Consider the following 16,028-nt stretch of genomic DNA (forward strand, 5'->3'; position numbering starts at 1 on the left):
GAGTGCTCTTTGTTACTTACCGTGACAATAACGTAAAGGACCTCAAAAAGTAGATTTGCGAATAGTCAATGTATTAGAAATTGCAGTATGTGGGAGTTGCCCAACCACTTGTCTGAAAAAATAATAAATCATGCTTTTTTGAAAGCCATCTGGGAAAGTAAATTAACTTCATCGCTTGTATGAATACACCAATATTTACTGATTTGTGTGATCCACAAACTTCAGACCAAGATTTAGATTATTTTCAGAGAACTGATTCTACGGACTGATGGAAATTTATTCTCATTTAAGCTGAAAAATGATTGAACCAAGTGCTACAAAAACCAGTCACAATTAGCACACTAATATTTGTTGTCTCAAATAAAAGGAAAATCTTGCAAGCTTTTAAAAAATCTCTAATTCCATAAAATGTTTTCTACCTCTGACTCCCTGTTTGATTCTACAATATAATTACTTCGTCACTGTGGAGTTAGATGCAAAGAACTGACTAGTGGGTAGATCTCTCCACCTTTACAGCACATCACAAAAGTGAACTCACATATTATAAAGGGAAGTCCCCAACTAATTTTTAATTTTCTCGTTTTTATCTCTGCAACTTCCTGTAATAGTGCACCATAATTATATTAAATGCCTAAATGAACAGTTTAATTATTTCTTCATCTCCAGAACCCCTGGTAGTATTTGAACTGTCTCAACAAGGATTTTCATTTCACTGATGTTCACCTGTGACAAATGTATGGGCTTAGAGCTTAGCTTCTGAAAGAATTTTCTATGGAGACAAATATTTCTAGTCACGTGAAATTTTTAGCTAAATTCGACCCTAAGATTATGACATATTCGTCGAAGATGTTGATGAAATAACTAGCCTTTCAGCAAAAACCACAAAACTGAGTTTAGGTCATGGAAATTAACAATTTTGAATATTTTAAAATACTAAATGCTGCTCTTCTAATTCAATGACTACTGAATTTTTATTCAAGCAAATTTGATCCAAAAGACAATGTCTATGCTTATTCATATATCAGAACAGATAGATAAGTAACTTTCTTCTGCCGTTTGTCTCTATAGCTTCTTTTGATATCATCCAACATATATGTAGAGTGCCATTCATCTCTTTAAACCCTTACTTGTTTTGTTTTGATTTAATTACATTTAGAGTCTAACCATTAAATCGTTTATTAAGTTAAAGTTCTTATTTAGTCAAGGGAAACAAAGTGTGACATTTTAGAAAAAGATTCAGTTGAGTCTGACTAAGTGCCTGGTATTAAGTAAAAAAATGAAAAATAAAAAAATTTAGCTTCAGAATTTTCTCTTTGAAATATACACCAAACATTTTTTCTGAATGATGTTGATCTACTAAGCTTTGTACACTGCCTGCTTAACACACTGGATAGCACTTTTTATTTACCAAATGAAAAAGAAAGCTAAGTGTCACTGATAACATATTATAAAAGATTTATTTTTATTGCATGTGGTTTTATATTTCATAAATAATTTCTAATGACAACAGCGATGTTTTGGATTTGAAAAACTGCAATTACCCTTGTTATTTCACTGTACTTTAGAACTGATAAGTTTTCTCATAATCTGGTGTTGCTGGAAGAAAAGGAACAATAACACAACTTATACATGTTATATTCTTTACATTTGTGGAGAGGCAAAGTCTGTAGGAAAAGATAACATCTTTCATTACAACATCTGACACATGTAGCTGAAAAAGGTAAGTTTTGGACTTATAATGTAAGTTTGACCATGCTGCAGATTATACTGCTTTTTTAAAGACAATGTAATACAGGGCTTTATATAATAAATAATAAAGTTGTCAGTAGTTGGTTCAGTAAAGCAAATACATACTGTGATCTTCTTTACAACAGCTTAAAGATAAAATAACGCTGACACAGCAACTTCACTACTGCCTGCATTACTTCCTGTCTTTACCCATAATTTACACACTGAAGCGCTCGATTAATAAAAAGATAAACAGTCAAGAAATGAGTAAAACAAAGAAAATTGAATAGAAAAAGTCAGTGTCTTAAAGGTAAAGTGCTATACAATGCTATATCATGGGTTTTCCCCACCTTTAAAGATTCTAAATTTAAATTCAACTTGCATGTTATTTTGGTAAGATGATACATTTCTGTCCTCATGTTTCTCCATCCATTGTTTGGTTACTTCCAACAAAAAAAAAAAGCCTAAAACCTAGTTGTGATGCATAAAATCTTGAATTGGTATCAGGATCATTGGTATGCATGCCAGAACACATTCAGGATAATTCTGAGTCATGCTTAGGCCCTTTTTCCATGTGCCAGCTCATTTGAGGTCATTAAAAATAGAATACGTATTTGAATCAAGAACATCAGGAAGTGAAGGGGAAGGGCAGCCATTCATAATTACCTGAAACAGGCTAATAGCAACACTGCCATTTCTGTGCAAAGAAATGAAGTATGATGTCTCTTATAGGCACTGAATTAATTCTTAGAGTATGTCTTAAGCTTTTTCCAAGCAAACTGCAAAACTACAACACAAATGGTGTGCAATGCACTGTTGAACTACGCCTTAAAAGGGGAACATTAAAAGCCACTTGTCTGATGCATTTAGATTTCCAGGCTCCTAAGGGGTATTTTTCCCATGAAAAGCACTGCTTCTTGGTACATCGTGCAAGAAACTATATAAGGAGCCAAATTCTGTTTTTCAGAATATCCACAGGGTTTCTCCTTCACCAGTTTTAGCCATTTATTTGTATTCTAGGTTAAAAATGAGCCATAAGCAAATACTTCCAAAGTTTAGTGGTCACCAAACAGCCAAGAAAAGAAAGTAAGGCTTTATATGTAGGAAAAGATGTAGATGCATTCATGTAACGTTCTGTGCATTTGCTAAGAAAACAGATGTTCAAATATGACATCTGCCTCAGTTCCCTCCTAGAGCTTTTGGAGGAATAAACTGTATCTTACCCTGAACTGAACCTAAAGGCTCGTTCTGGTTGTCTTTTCATCCACAATACATGCAGAAACAACAGTATCACCCATATAAGTCATCAGCTTCCTTCTGATATCTGTGTGCTTGTATTTGTTGCAATTTACACTTATGGGTCCTGAACTTGAAGGGTCTGTCATATGAACAACATTCCAGTGTACCCTCTACAAAGTGCAATTGCATTACAACCAAATGAAATGCATTTGACTCTCCAGCAGTGAATCACTGGCTAACTTTTCTTTATTTCAACATTATGTTCAAATTCTAGACTGGGTTTCTGTGGGAATAAATGAGATGGTGTTTTACTTTGATGAGATGCAGCTGTGCCCTTGAGGCTTGTTACAGACAGGTTCACAGGAATGCAGCTGTGGCCTTGAGGCTTGTTACAAACAAGTTTGTGAAACTTAGAGGCAGAAAAATAAGGATGAGATTGGATACATCCCTGAAAGAGGAATTCGCGTGCACCAACTTGAAGAACCAATGGGTAACGCTGAGGGGACGTGTGGACACAAGACAGTAGCCAATGACATGGGTTTTGCTTGCTCATGAGCACTAGATCATATTATAAAAGGGATAGATTGTAAAAAAAGTGTTGTCATCATTGTCTTCTTCGCTTGTCTTCTTCGCTTGTCTTCGCCTGAACTCATACACGGAGTCAGTGATTAATTGCCACAGGTTTCCAACTATTCTGAAACATGACAGACTTCTGCCTCCACGCATAAAATCTCCTTTGACCGCTGAGACTGGCTAGTCAATCCTTACTTTGGTAATAAACTGACAAAACAAACGCGGAGGGGGGAAGAGAGGGAGAACCAAAAAGCCCTTCCCAAATTTAAGAAATACAGCTAATAAAACTAAAATTTAAGTAATGCCAGAAAATTAAAAAGTCCCAGGAAAATGTCGTACCTGGAATCCTGTCTGAGGCTAACAGCTAAGCAGGATTCACAGAAAAAACGCACATTTCTGCCAATCCCTGTTCATGCCAAAGCACAAGCTACTTCTGAAAATATTTATGGAGATAAGCAATTCTAGGGAAATGCAACTCTGTTAAAGAGTTTCTTCAGAGGAATCCATGGTATCCCTGTAATACAATACTGGTGTGACAAGGCTCCCGAGTGTCTCTGATTTCATGTGAGTGTGCATCCAGATAAAAACATACGGGGTAACGAAGGGAGAAGAAAGAGAGTGTCCCTGGTTAGCAACATCCAGTGCAACATGTACACTCCCGGGCACACAACTCAACAGCACCTTTTCATTTCTTATCTGTGTGTCTTTTTGGCTCTTCCATGTATCTGTGAAAAAAGACATCAGTGCTGCACACAGAGAGAAATACTGGCTTGCCTGAAGGCAAAGGAAGTCTCTGTCGGTGTTTGTTATTTAAATTTCTCTTTTCTTTCTCTGATTTTCCACCTTGCAATACCAAAAATATAGCCATGTTAATTTCTTGTTGACTGTTTAGCTGTGTGAGGTAGCTAAGCATTCCTTTTGGAGGAATAAACTCTACCTTGTTCTGAGTCAAACCCTGTGGCTCAGTCTAATTGTTTGATTTCTATCCAAAGCTTCTGTAGAGAGAACAGCATTACTGGCTTATAAAGTAATCAGCATTGTTCAGGCATCCATGTGCACACACATGTTCTCAGATTATTATCGCAAACCAGAGATTATCGTAAGCATTTACAATTATCAACATGTCATGAATTCTTAGAATAATTCCTTATAGCAAAAAGAAACCGTCATAAGAAGATGTACCTTTTTCCTTTAGCATCTAGGACTTTCTTCATGAACATGTAAACGTAACAAGATTAACTGTATGCATGCACAAACATTAAATCCTATCTTTGCACAGGGAACTTGGAAAACTGTTAAATGCCAAAGTATACTTGCTCATGAACATTACGCTATAAATGCCAAAAAAACTGAGAATACTAAATACTTGGAAGACAAATTAAATACAGTTCTCTCCACTGTTAGTAGCACATTGCCAGAAACTGAAAAATGGTACTTCTTTATTGCTAAAATTTTTCTTTTACCTGACTGACGTTTTACTCGGAACAAAATTGAGGTTTTCCAGTTATCTGTATGCTGTGGAACAGCAGGGGGAGCTCAATGCTTTTTTCCTGGTAAATCTCACAGAATCATGACTAGTTTCTTAGCATCAGCAGATATTAACGGAAAAAGTTTTCTGCCATAAATGCAAGAGGTTTGAATAGACAATGTGATTCAAAAGATAGCTAGTATCCAACCAAAAATTTAACCACTGATTCTTCTGAAAATTTCCCAATCTCTTCAAAGTTGTGGATCCATTAAAAATTCTTTACTCTGCAGTAAAAACATTAACTTCTTGCAATCTCTTTCAACATATAACCACCAAAGCAAAAACAAAATTTCAGAGTATTTTTATTTACAGTCTATGTAAGGTAATGTAAAGCCACAATTCAAAATATAACCAGATTAGGAAGCAGGCTAACAGAAACACAGCACCCTGACAGCCTGCTTCAGTTATTATACCCACACCAGGGCAATAAATGGGTTTTATCCAAATACGTATTTAAACCATCTTAGCACTCTATACAACTCGCTACATATGTCCAAAGCCGCATTTTGTAAGGGTTGAAAAGTCTCTTTTCTCTGCCTCTTCAGACAAATGAAACCAGTCACGTTATCCTTTTCCCTACTGATGAATTTCCATAATTCCCTCAAATATTATTATAGATTCACTGATCTTCCTTAAGAGAATAGAGCACTATCTAAGTTCAATGTTAAGTGCAGAGGAATTTGACTAATACACAGCAATCACTGTACTACTACCATTAGCTGTTCATCTCAGGCATGAGAATTTTTTCCATTTCTGACTAAATTCAGGTTCACAAATCATCCCATACTGGCTTAGGCAACATACTATCTTGCTATCTTATGGTTATAACTGAAGTTATAACTATAGTTATAAACTGAGGCTTACAATACAACCCACATTCTTAACTTCAGTATGTAACTGAGTGCCTCAGTTCCTGCAGAAGGATCAAATGGAAGCCAATTATTTGCCACCTTCTAACTCAGTTTTCTCCACTATTTTAAATACATTTGCAGGAATCCTACTCTCCTCGAGTATTTGTGATGGCAAGCTTTTCTAATGGATCCTCACTTGAAGATAGAAAGATACCTCCATTGTCACTGTACTTCCACTTAAAGGAAGACATTGATTAGTCGTTGTCTTAAGATCCTTCTCTGCACTCACTTTAAAACAATAAACACTGGAAACAGTCTCCTGATGGACTTCTGTTATCATTTTATAAAATTATATATAGCAATAAAAACAATTTAATTGCCCATCTGAAAATGCAATTGACCAGGTCATCATTTTTATCCTTATGTCAGTTATCACTCAGACATTTCCTTTCATTTTTCATTAAGAGATTTGGTAGTAATGTGCAAAAGAGATTTGGTAGTAATGTGCAAAAGAAATTGATGCTTCTATTAGTACAAGATATAAAGCATACACAAAGTACACGATCCATTACTGAAGCTTCCAAATTCTTGCAGTGAATTTGTGTTTGAATTGCGTGATGAACAACAGTGTAATTCCATGCAAGATGATGGAGTTACAATACTATGAAACTTGAATGAAATCAGAATTAGATAGCATATAACCAAGAGCAGACTGTGGGAGAAGAGCAGACGTTAGAATAGGAAAAGAATGCTTGAGGTCTTAGATAAATAATCCAAACATCTAATGTCATTAACACTTACAACCCAGCAACGCATGCGATGTCCTACTGACTGCAAATGAACTACACATTATACAAAGTCTCCATAGGTCAATAAGTATGCATGATGAAATAGCTAAGAGTAACTTATTTTGGAGTTGCATAAAAATAGAAACCCCTTAAAGAATAAAAGCTGCCTTGTAAAAAATAATGCCAATTCAAGAACCTCAAAGAAAAATATGCTTGAATGTGAAAAACATAAGAAATAAGCATAAAAGGTATCTTGACAGAAACGGCAGTATTCCTATGCTGCCAAAATACAGATTTGTAATTTAGGTCACAGAGGTGGAGGAATAGTATCCCACAGACGAGATCCTGGGAGGAACACCTTACCACAGGCTTTGCTGAAACTTTTGGGAGGAGATTTTAATCTATGTAGTTAACAAATAATAAAAATACAAATACAATAGCCTGGATACATAATTGGCATCCATTTAATGATAAAAACAGTAAATAAACAATAGGACAAAAGTCATCACAGAGACAGCAGGTGCTAATATTGAATACTTAAGTATCTCTTTTTACTGAGCTGCGGTAGTACTGTGATATGAACTCATACTCTACCAATCTAATGATGTAATTTCTGTCATATGGCTATGTCAAATGTTTGTTTTTTTTTTCCCAGGGCTGGAATGATCCTCTTCCACAAGACTAGTGCAGACCACATGGGAACAGTTGGCTGATGCAGCTGATCCAGCGACTTATTACCACAGAAAGGGTGGTCTAGACCACCCTGTGCCTACTGGCCATTTCCCTTGAGCAGGCTCGAAGGGTCATCTGAACCTTTGGGAAGCCAATGCAATTCTTTAAACTAACAGCAAACTAACTCATGGGGAAAAAAAAAAAAACAAACCAAAAACAAACACAAAAAAACCAATAAAATAGGAACAGTTCCATGCAGAGTTAAGCAGTTAAATCAGCCTGTGAGGGCCAGGGCTGGCAAAAGAGAGGTCTGAGAGCGAGATGATGCAGTGCAGGGGAGGGAACTCCAGGGTGATGGAGGGCAGAAGTCTCCCTCTGCCTCTTCTGCCCCACTTGCCTGCACCATGAGCACCAGGGCCCGCTGCCCACAGCGGCCATCTCGCCCCCAGGCCTGCTGCCCACAGCGGCCACCTCGCCCACGGGGCCTGCTGCCCACAGCGGCCACCTCGCCCACGGGGCCTGCTGCCCACAGCGGCCACCTCGCCCACGGGGCCTGCTGCCCACAGCGGCCATCTCGCCCACGGGGCCTGCAGCCCACAGCGGCCATCTCGCCCACGGGGCCTGCAGCCCACAGCGGCCATCTCGCCCACGGGGCCTGCAGCCCACAGCGGCCATCTCGCCCCCAGGCCTGCTGCCCACAGCGGCCACCTCGCCCACGGGGCCTGCAGCCCACAGCGGCCACCTCGCCCACGGGGCCTGCAGCCCACAGCGGCCATCTCGCCCACGGGGCCTGCAGCCCACAGCGGCCATCTCGCCCACGGGGCCTGCAGCCCACAGCGGCCATCTCGCCCCCAGGCCTGCTGCCCACAGCGGCCATCTCTCACCGACAAAGCGTGCTGCTGCCAGGAGCCATCTCACCCACAGCGCCTAGCAGGGGGCCTCTGAGTCCCTCCTGTCCCTGCAGTTGCCATGGCACCTTCCCTCCCCTTCGGCCTCCCTCTGCCGCCTCCAGCCGGAGGAAGAACAAGCTCTGGGCAAGACTCCATCCAGCCCCGAGCTCAACCTACCGCTCGGCAGCACAAACATCTGGGGTGAAGCGGCAAGCCACGAGGTGTTACTTTACGGAGGATTTTCTCTCGCCCCCGAAGGGTGCTTTCTGGAAGCGGCCGCCTGGCACTGGAAGGCGGGCGTCTCGACGCGCCCCGTTTCGCGGCGGGGCAGCCCCAGCGCTGCGCTGGGGGCCGGGCAGCCCCAGGGGGGCCGCTCCCCGCGCAGCGGCAGGGAGCTGCGGCCCTCGCCGCGCCGGGGACAGGCGCCGAAACGCCGCGACGCTGACATCACCGGCGTCCCCGACCGCGGGCCGGAGGGAAAAGCCACCATTTCCGCCCCGCGCCGCCCGCGCGCTGCCCCCAGCCTCCGCGTCCCCGGGCCGCGGCTGCGCGGCCTCGCCGGCAGGGCGCCTTCCGGCCGGCAGGGGGCGCCGCCGCCGCGCCGCGGGGCGGGAGCACCCCGGCCACGGCCAGGGGAGGCCGGGGCGCGGCGCGGCCCCCCGGGCCCTGCCGGAACGGTCGCGCTGTCCGTGCGGGCGGGCGGGGGACGTTGCGGCGGGAGATGAGCCTTCCTCGAGAAGGGGGCTCCGCCGTTAGTTTTGCAGGCACGCGTGCTTACGCGCACCGACCGTCCTCCCTCGGTGCGCTCCGTGGAGGCAGGGAGGGGCGCAGGGTGCCGCCCGGCTGTGCGCGCCGCGCGCCAGGCCGCGCCGGGCCGCAACGCCCGCCGGTCGCTCCGCTGCCACTTCATTTCGCTTTCCGCCTGGCGTCGCCGGGCGGGGGTAGCGTGTCGCACCCGCACCGGCGGCGGTGGGCCGGAGTTCCCGCCGGAATGCCTCGGCTCTGGCAAACGCCTGAAACTAAGCGTCAATAAAGGCGACTCGTAAAGAAAAAGGAGTCTCTGGTGCTTGAGACGGCGAAGGAAAAGACGAAACAACGCTGAGGCTGTTGATAGCCTGCTGTATTGTGCTGTAACGGGGATGGTGCGTGCGGCAGCGATGCTACACGTACCGTGCTTCTCCGCAGAACACCCCTCCGCTGATGCCGTAGAAAAAAACCAGGATCAAGAGAGCATTTGAAGAACAAAAGAATATCGGAACAATTCTTGCGCTTTTTCAGTAAAAAAGTCACCAGTAAGAGCCTCGATATGCAAATAGTTGAAATAAAATTTTAAAATTTCGCATAAACCAAATGAGCAAATGTTTTTTTTAATCCTTCCCTGGTCATTAGTCTGTACCTTAGGACCTTGGCAAACAGCTTTTGCTTTGAAATACGTAACACTGGGAAACGTTCAGAAGGTGATTTGTCAAAACAACACATACTGGAACAAGCTGATTATATCAGTTGAAGGAAATTGCGAATACTGGATGTTATTCATTTAACACTAGAGAACCAGCAGATACGATTTCTTTGTTGTTCTAAAAAAAAAAAAAAAACAACACCCAAACAAAAACCTGATTAGGATGGCATGCTGGAAGGATAATTTGCTCTACTCAGACATACTCAGGGCCTCTAAATTAACTGAAAGTACTCGCAAACAAGACTGAGATGTACTTGTGCATAGCACCATGAAAACATCTTCCTAATGCACAACGGCAATCAAAAAGCACTTGCAAGATAATCCATTGCTGAAGATGGGATGCTGAGTAACTATGAAAATCCTGGGATGTTGCTACACAGGATCTGCTGTTTTACTGTCATGTGAGCGCCAAGTTCAGATACTGCTTGGAATCTGTGGAAACATCACAGAAAACGTACCCGAAGCAGAAGAGACAGAGGAGAGTGACAATAAATATCTTCAGTCATATGGAAGGAAGAAATTAAAAACTGGGATAGATTAGTGCAAAGAATAATGCAGAAATGATAAAACAGAGCGGTGGTTTCCCAATCTTTGCTGGCTTCTGAGGAAGCATACTGAAGATGCAGGGTGTTTAATATCATGCTTTGCTCCCTCGGTCCGTCTCACTTTTAATTTCCTGTGGCAGTAAGCAACATTAAAACGTCTCACAGGCAACGGGGTTGCTACGAGCCACGGGCTGGATACTACTTGGATAGAGGAATATGAGATTATTAATGCTACAGGGGAGGCTTATCAGGAAGTATCTATCCAGGATTAGGTAACAGCATGGATAGTATCTATGGATAATAATTATCTGTATGGGCATTAATGGTGTCTCTCATTTACTGATCATTCTTATTAGGATAAAATATTTATAAAGGATGTTTAGTGTTTCAAAACAAAAGGCAACCATTATGGAGATGAGGGCTGGGAAGAAATTTCCTCATAGGTTTATTATCATGTAATTGTCCGTAATGGGGGTTCTTCTGACTTCCACTAAGTCACAAAGCAAATGGGTAAAACAGTGTGTAATGGCTATCTGCTGATGCCAGATTCAGGACTAGATGGATCACCCATTAAAAACCTGAAGGTATTTATTCAGTGGAGACTTAAAATCCAACGATGTCAATGGGAGCGGTACATACAGGTTAAATTTGCGGTCCCTGGGGTGTCTTTTCTCGTTAAAAATGCAAAATTAAATGACAGTTCTGCATTTGAGGTACACACTGTGTTCATGCCTTCTACACTGAGCATATAAAAGAGTTGGTTAAGAAAGTTGAGTCAGACTTCGTCTACTGGGGAATGTTACAACACTGTCTGAGGTAGGTAGTTCTCAATAGAACCGCTGTGCCCACAGTTTGTGGGGGAATTTTGATACAGTTCACCCAAAGGTCGCAAATTCATCAACCCATTCATACCCTTTCTTTAGCCATGATGCCAGAAGATGGTTGCTGCGGACTTGAACTCCGTGTACCGGTGTTCTAGGCGCAAAGCAGTTGCACATCCATCGAGTATCTCTCGTGACCTGTACCACGCATCCATCTTCACCCTTTTGGACCACGGCTTTTAGAAGAAAACTCTGGTATGTTGAGAATTAATTTAATGAAGAAATTTTTTCCCTCCCGTTCATTACTTATTCACATTTTTGTGTAAGCCCTCCCTGTAATTCAATCTTTAGAAGTCTTTATTGGATTTAATATTAATGCATTAATCTGGGACCAAAAGATAGATAGAAAAATAGATATACCTACATACATACAGATTTTAAAATAGAGAAGACGGTTTGAATGAAATATAGTTTTTTATTAATAACTAGGATTACACAATTTTGACTAAAACTCATGTGTTAATTTACTGGAATAAAGAAATGTAATTATAACAAAGATTCCAAGTTGTATTAACTGGTTTTTTACATTATACATAAAAATACTATAGAGATCTATGTGGAAATCATGCATTTTTTTAAAGTAATGAAAACATTTTTTCATGCTCTAAAAATTGATTGACTGTATTGTTCTCCTGATTATTTTATTCTCATTTTTTAATTCCCTGTAGTCTCACGCCTCGTGGCGGACCCTACTTAATTCATATTGTCAGTACATACAAAGAGTTTTAAGAAAGAGCACACGAATTTCAAAACAGATGTCAGGAGGCGCTGGAAAGGACGTCACACCCCAAGCTAGAAGACGGTCAGCGATGCGCTCCCCTGCCCACTTCACAGGGTAGTACAAGTTTCCCAGCGGATTTCGCAGCATTCCCAGATACAAATAGTTCAATATGGAGGTGGGCAAACGAAGGGCGGGTGTGGGAATTTTGCAAGGAGTTTACGGATCCGCAGAAACTAGAAGCTGCGTCAACAGGTCCCGTCCCGTTGGGTGCCATCAGCCTGGGGGCTACTGGAGGCCGCGTCAGGACAGCCCTGCTGGGACTGGGACTGAGGGCGAGCCAGGCCTGGGCTGGGGCGAGGGGCGGCGGTTACCCGCGCTGGCTGCCCGGGGGTCACGCCAGCGCGATGTGAAACGCAGTGAGCGCTACCGGTTCCTTCCAGCGAGGCGGGAAGCGTCCCGTCGCTCCCCCCTGCCGACGACGGAACCCGGCGGGCAGGGCGGCAGGGCTGCGGGCGTAAAACCGCCGGAGCGCCCGGTGGCCTGCGCGGCTCCGGCTCTGCGCTGCCACCCCGGCTGAAGGTGGGGAAGGCCCTTCTCCCTCCCTCTCCCTGCCCTCCCGCCAGCTGCCACATTGCCCCCCGCCGCCCACCCAAGTCACCTCTTCTAGGAGGGGCACGGCACAACAATGCGTGTCCCCGACTAAAAAACAAAGGAAGCGAAAGCAAACACAGCGCCCGGCGTTAGGGAAAGCTCTGCCCCCCAGGACGAACCCGAGCGGGCTGCGTTCCTCGCGGCCATTTGGTGTGAGAAACCACCCGGTCTCTCCCCCACCTCCCCTCCCCTCCCCTGCCCTCCGCCACCGCCGCAGGGCGGGCGGGGGCGGCCTCGGGGCGCCGGGCCCGGCTGGGGGCGGGGGGCGGCCTCCCGGGGGGGGGCCCGGCTCCCCCGGCCGCTCGCCCCCGGCGTGCGGCGGCGCGGGGGGAGAGCGGGAGAGACGGTCCGCCATATTTCTGCCTCACCACGCCCGCGGAGCCGAGCCATTGAAAAGCCGGGCGAGCCCGGCCCCTGCCTGCCTGCTTGCCTCCTCTTCCTCCCCGGCGGCTCCCCGCCACCCGCCCTCTCTCCCTCTCTCTCTCTCTCGCCCTTACTAGCAGGGCAGGGGCGAGCGGCGGCAGCTCTCCGGCCACGGCTCTGCCCGCCAGAGGGGCCAGCGGCCGCCCCGCCGGGAAAGGAGGGTCGGCCGTGAGGACGCTCTTCCCGCCGCCGGGCGCCCGCGCCCACCCCGCAGGAGCCGGGCTGCCGCTGCAGGGGACGGGGAGCGGCGGGGAAATGTGTGCGCGGAGGGGGGGAGGGATTAGCGGGCATTAGCATTTCCACAGGGGGTGGGGTGGTCGCGTCGGAGGGCGGCGGGGGTGTCGGCCGCCAGGGACACTCGGGGACCGCGTTGGCTGCGGGCGGCGGCGAGGGAAGGGGAGCGAGAGGGCGAGGGGCGGCGGCGGCGAGCGGCTCGGGTCGGCTCGGCTCGGCTGGGTAGCGCTGTTGCCGCCGCGGTGGATGTTTCCATGTTGTTTGGTGCATGATTTAGAGGAGAGGAGGAGTTGGCAGCGGCGGGTGTCAGCGGCAGGGAGCGGGGATCCGCGCCGCCAGCGGCCCTGCCTCTTTCTCCTCGCCCCTGTGTGGTATCGAGGTAGCCGCCTGCGCTTGCCCTGCGGCGCCCGGCGGGGGCTGCCGGGCAGAGAGCGCCTGTGCCCCCCGGGGCCGGTGCGGCGGCGGCGGGGTGCGTGTGTGTGTGTGTGCGTGCGTGCGGTTTTAGGGGGGGTGGGGGTTGTGTCTGAACCAGTTAGGAAGAATGACTCTGGAGTCCATCATGGCGTGCTGCCTGAGCGAGGAAGCCAAGGAAGCCCGGCGGATCAACGACGAGATCGAGCGGCAGCTGCGCCGGGACAAGCGGGACGCCCGCCGGGAGCTGAAGCTGCTGCTGCTGGGTGAGTGCGGGCCGCCGCCGCCCGGCTCGGCCCGGCCGCTTCGCCTCGCCTGGGTGCGGGCTGCCGCCGGCGCGCACGCCCCAGGTGCCGCCGGGGCCGCAGCCCGGGCATCGCCGCCGCCGCCCCGGCTCCCTCCGGCCGGCGCGTTACATGGCGGGGCCGGGGCAGCCGGCGGCGGGGCCGGGGCGGCGGCGGGGCCGGCTGGGCTGCCCCCGGGCGCTCGCCGCCTCCGCCGCGGGGAGCCGCCGGCCGTGCCCCCGCCGCGGCGGGGCGTCTGTGCCCGCCCGCGGGCATCGCCGGCGGCGGGGCGAGCGGCCGCGGCTCCCGCGGGTGGGCTCGGTGTGGAGGGCGAGCGGCCTTCCAAAATGGAGAGGGGAAGGATGGCGGGTGAGTGAGGGGGTGCGGGGCGGGGGGGGGGGGGGGGGCGATGTCGGCGGCCGTGCGTGTGGGGCGCGATGGCAGGAAAGCGGATTAGCGAAGGGACTGGCGGGGGGGGGGGTTGCCGTGCGGGTGGATGGTGGCGGGTTCGGTATCTGCATTGTTCCGGGAAGGTTGTTGGCTCACGGGTTGCGTTTTTTAGTGTGATTTTTATTTAATGAGGTAGACTGGGATCAGGGGCTTGTGCTCAGATTGTGGACTGGTTTTTAGAGAGGAAAAGGAGCCGTCAAGCCCCAGATGCACACGCGAAGCTGAGGAGTAACCTGAAGTATGCCGGAGGATGACAGGATCTTTAATACCTTTGGAATCCACCCACTGGTCAGGAAATAAAATCTATTGTATCATTTCTCTGTCATTAAAGCAGGTTGTTATTGTGGAGCCGCAAGTTTGCAGAGGCCGTGTGTATCTAAGGGAAATTCGGCTTGTGTTAAAATAAGCCTTTTGAATTAAAATACGTCTGTCTGTATCCAGTGTGCTCTACTATGTTGTGTCGCTCCCGTGGTAATACGGCTTCTGCCCGGGAGTCGCAGGCCTTGAAATACATCTCCACCGCTGTCTGGTGTGTGGATGAGTGGGGATGTTCCAAGTGGATGCGGGATGTTTATGCTGAAGATTTTTGTCTTGGGTCATGTATATGAAAGTAGTGATTTATACTGCGGGGGGAGTAAACTGCCTTCTCAATGAGGTAAGGAATGTTGAAAGGAAAAGTCGGAATACATTTTAGTGCTGCCATATGAATATGCTATTTCTTGCAGCTTGTCTTCTGGATGTGGAGAAAGGTGTTAGGATCCTTAACTGGTGTGGAAGAGGAGTGATGGGGACAGATGCAGCATTTCCAGTAATAATGTTCTGTCTCATTTTGGCCTGATTTTGGTTGACAGAAGTGCATGTTGGGACTATTTCAGAATTCACAAAGAAGATAAAATAGGGGATAGATAGCTTGCCTTTGCTTAATTTTATGGCTGTTTAAGTATAATTACTTAATGATAGACATTAGTTTCACAAGAGGTAGTTGGCGAATTTGACTTGTTACTCAGGTCCAAATTGTTTCTGTATTTTCCTGATTTTTCTTGCAGTCATGCTAGAGGCTTCTCCCAGGTTTTCAAAGATGTATGAAATTTACTGAATGAGACCAATATGTATTACCCAGAGAAGGAATTCAGAGATCCGCTTCTACAGTCAGTAGTGCAGCGCTTGTACTGCTTTGCAAGGTCTTCCCCACCGGTAACGCGAAGTGTAGGGGTAGGCGGTGGTAGATTGGGGTCCAGTTGTGGCATCGCTTTGGACCAAATGGATGCAGTGACTTGAGGGAGAACAGGGGAGAAGCCAACCCTTAGAAAGTGTTGGGGAAAACTCTCTTGAGTGCCTGTGTGAAAGATTTTTGCATTCATCAGCATCAGTGCAAACCAAGAGTTCTGACACGCCTGTGAAGGCGTAAGCGCGATGTACTAGAGACCGAGAGGGGTGAACATTTGGCTGCTCATACTTAACAGCGTATCTGTATACTTGGCTAATGAAACCAGTACAGAAATTGTTACTGTGCACGCATTTTTGGTCTTTTGCATTGTCAACCTCTGTCATATGTTTGACTTGAAAGTGTGTGTGCATGTGCAGCTGTTTGGATTAACACTTAATGATCTCATCTTGTAAAATGCAGTATAGTGGTGAACCACTGTTGGAGTCGTGGGATTAGGTAGAGATTCAAGTTCTGATTTATAAACACATTTTGA

The 16,028-nt window shown here is 46.7% G+C and overlaps 1 protein-coding gene across 1 annotated transcript in view; it reads left to right on the plus strand.

The window, feature by feature from the left end:
• The first annotated feature begins 13,218 nt into the window (after positions 1-13,218).
• LOC104020875 (guanine nucleotide-binding protein G(q) subunit alpha) overlaps positions 13,219-16,028 on the plus strand; it is a 137,972-nt gene continuing 135,162 nt past the window's right edge. The window contains exon 1 of the mRNA XM_087741589.1: positions 13,219-13,860. Within this exon, the coding sequence (XP_087597715.1) occupies positions 13,725-13,860 (136 nt within the window). The 5' untranslated portion in view covers positions 13,219-13,724. The remainder of the gene's footprint in view (positions 13,861-16,028) is intronic.

Source organism: Nipponia nippon, unplaced genomic scaffold, assembly GCF_047370975.1.
Source record: "Nipponia nippon isolate SJK-2023a ecotype South Korea unplaced genomic scaffold, ASM4737097v1 scaffold_8, whole genome shotgun sequence".
NCBI classification, from domain to species: domain Eukaryota; kingdom Metazoa; phylum Chordata; class Aves; order Pelecaniformes; family Threskiornithidae; genus Nipponia; species Nipponia nippon.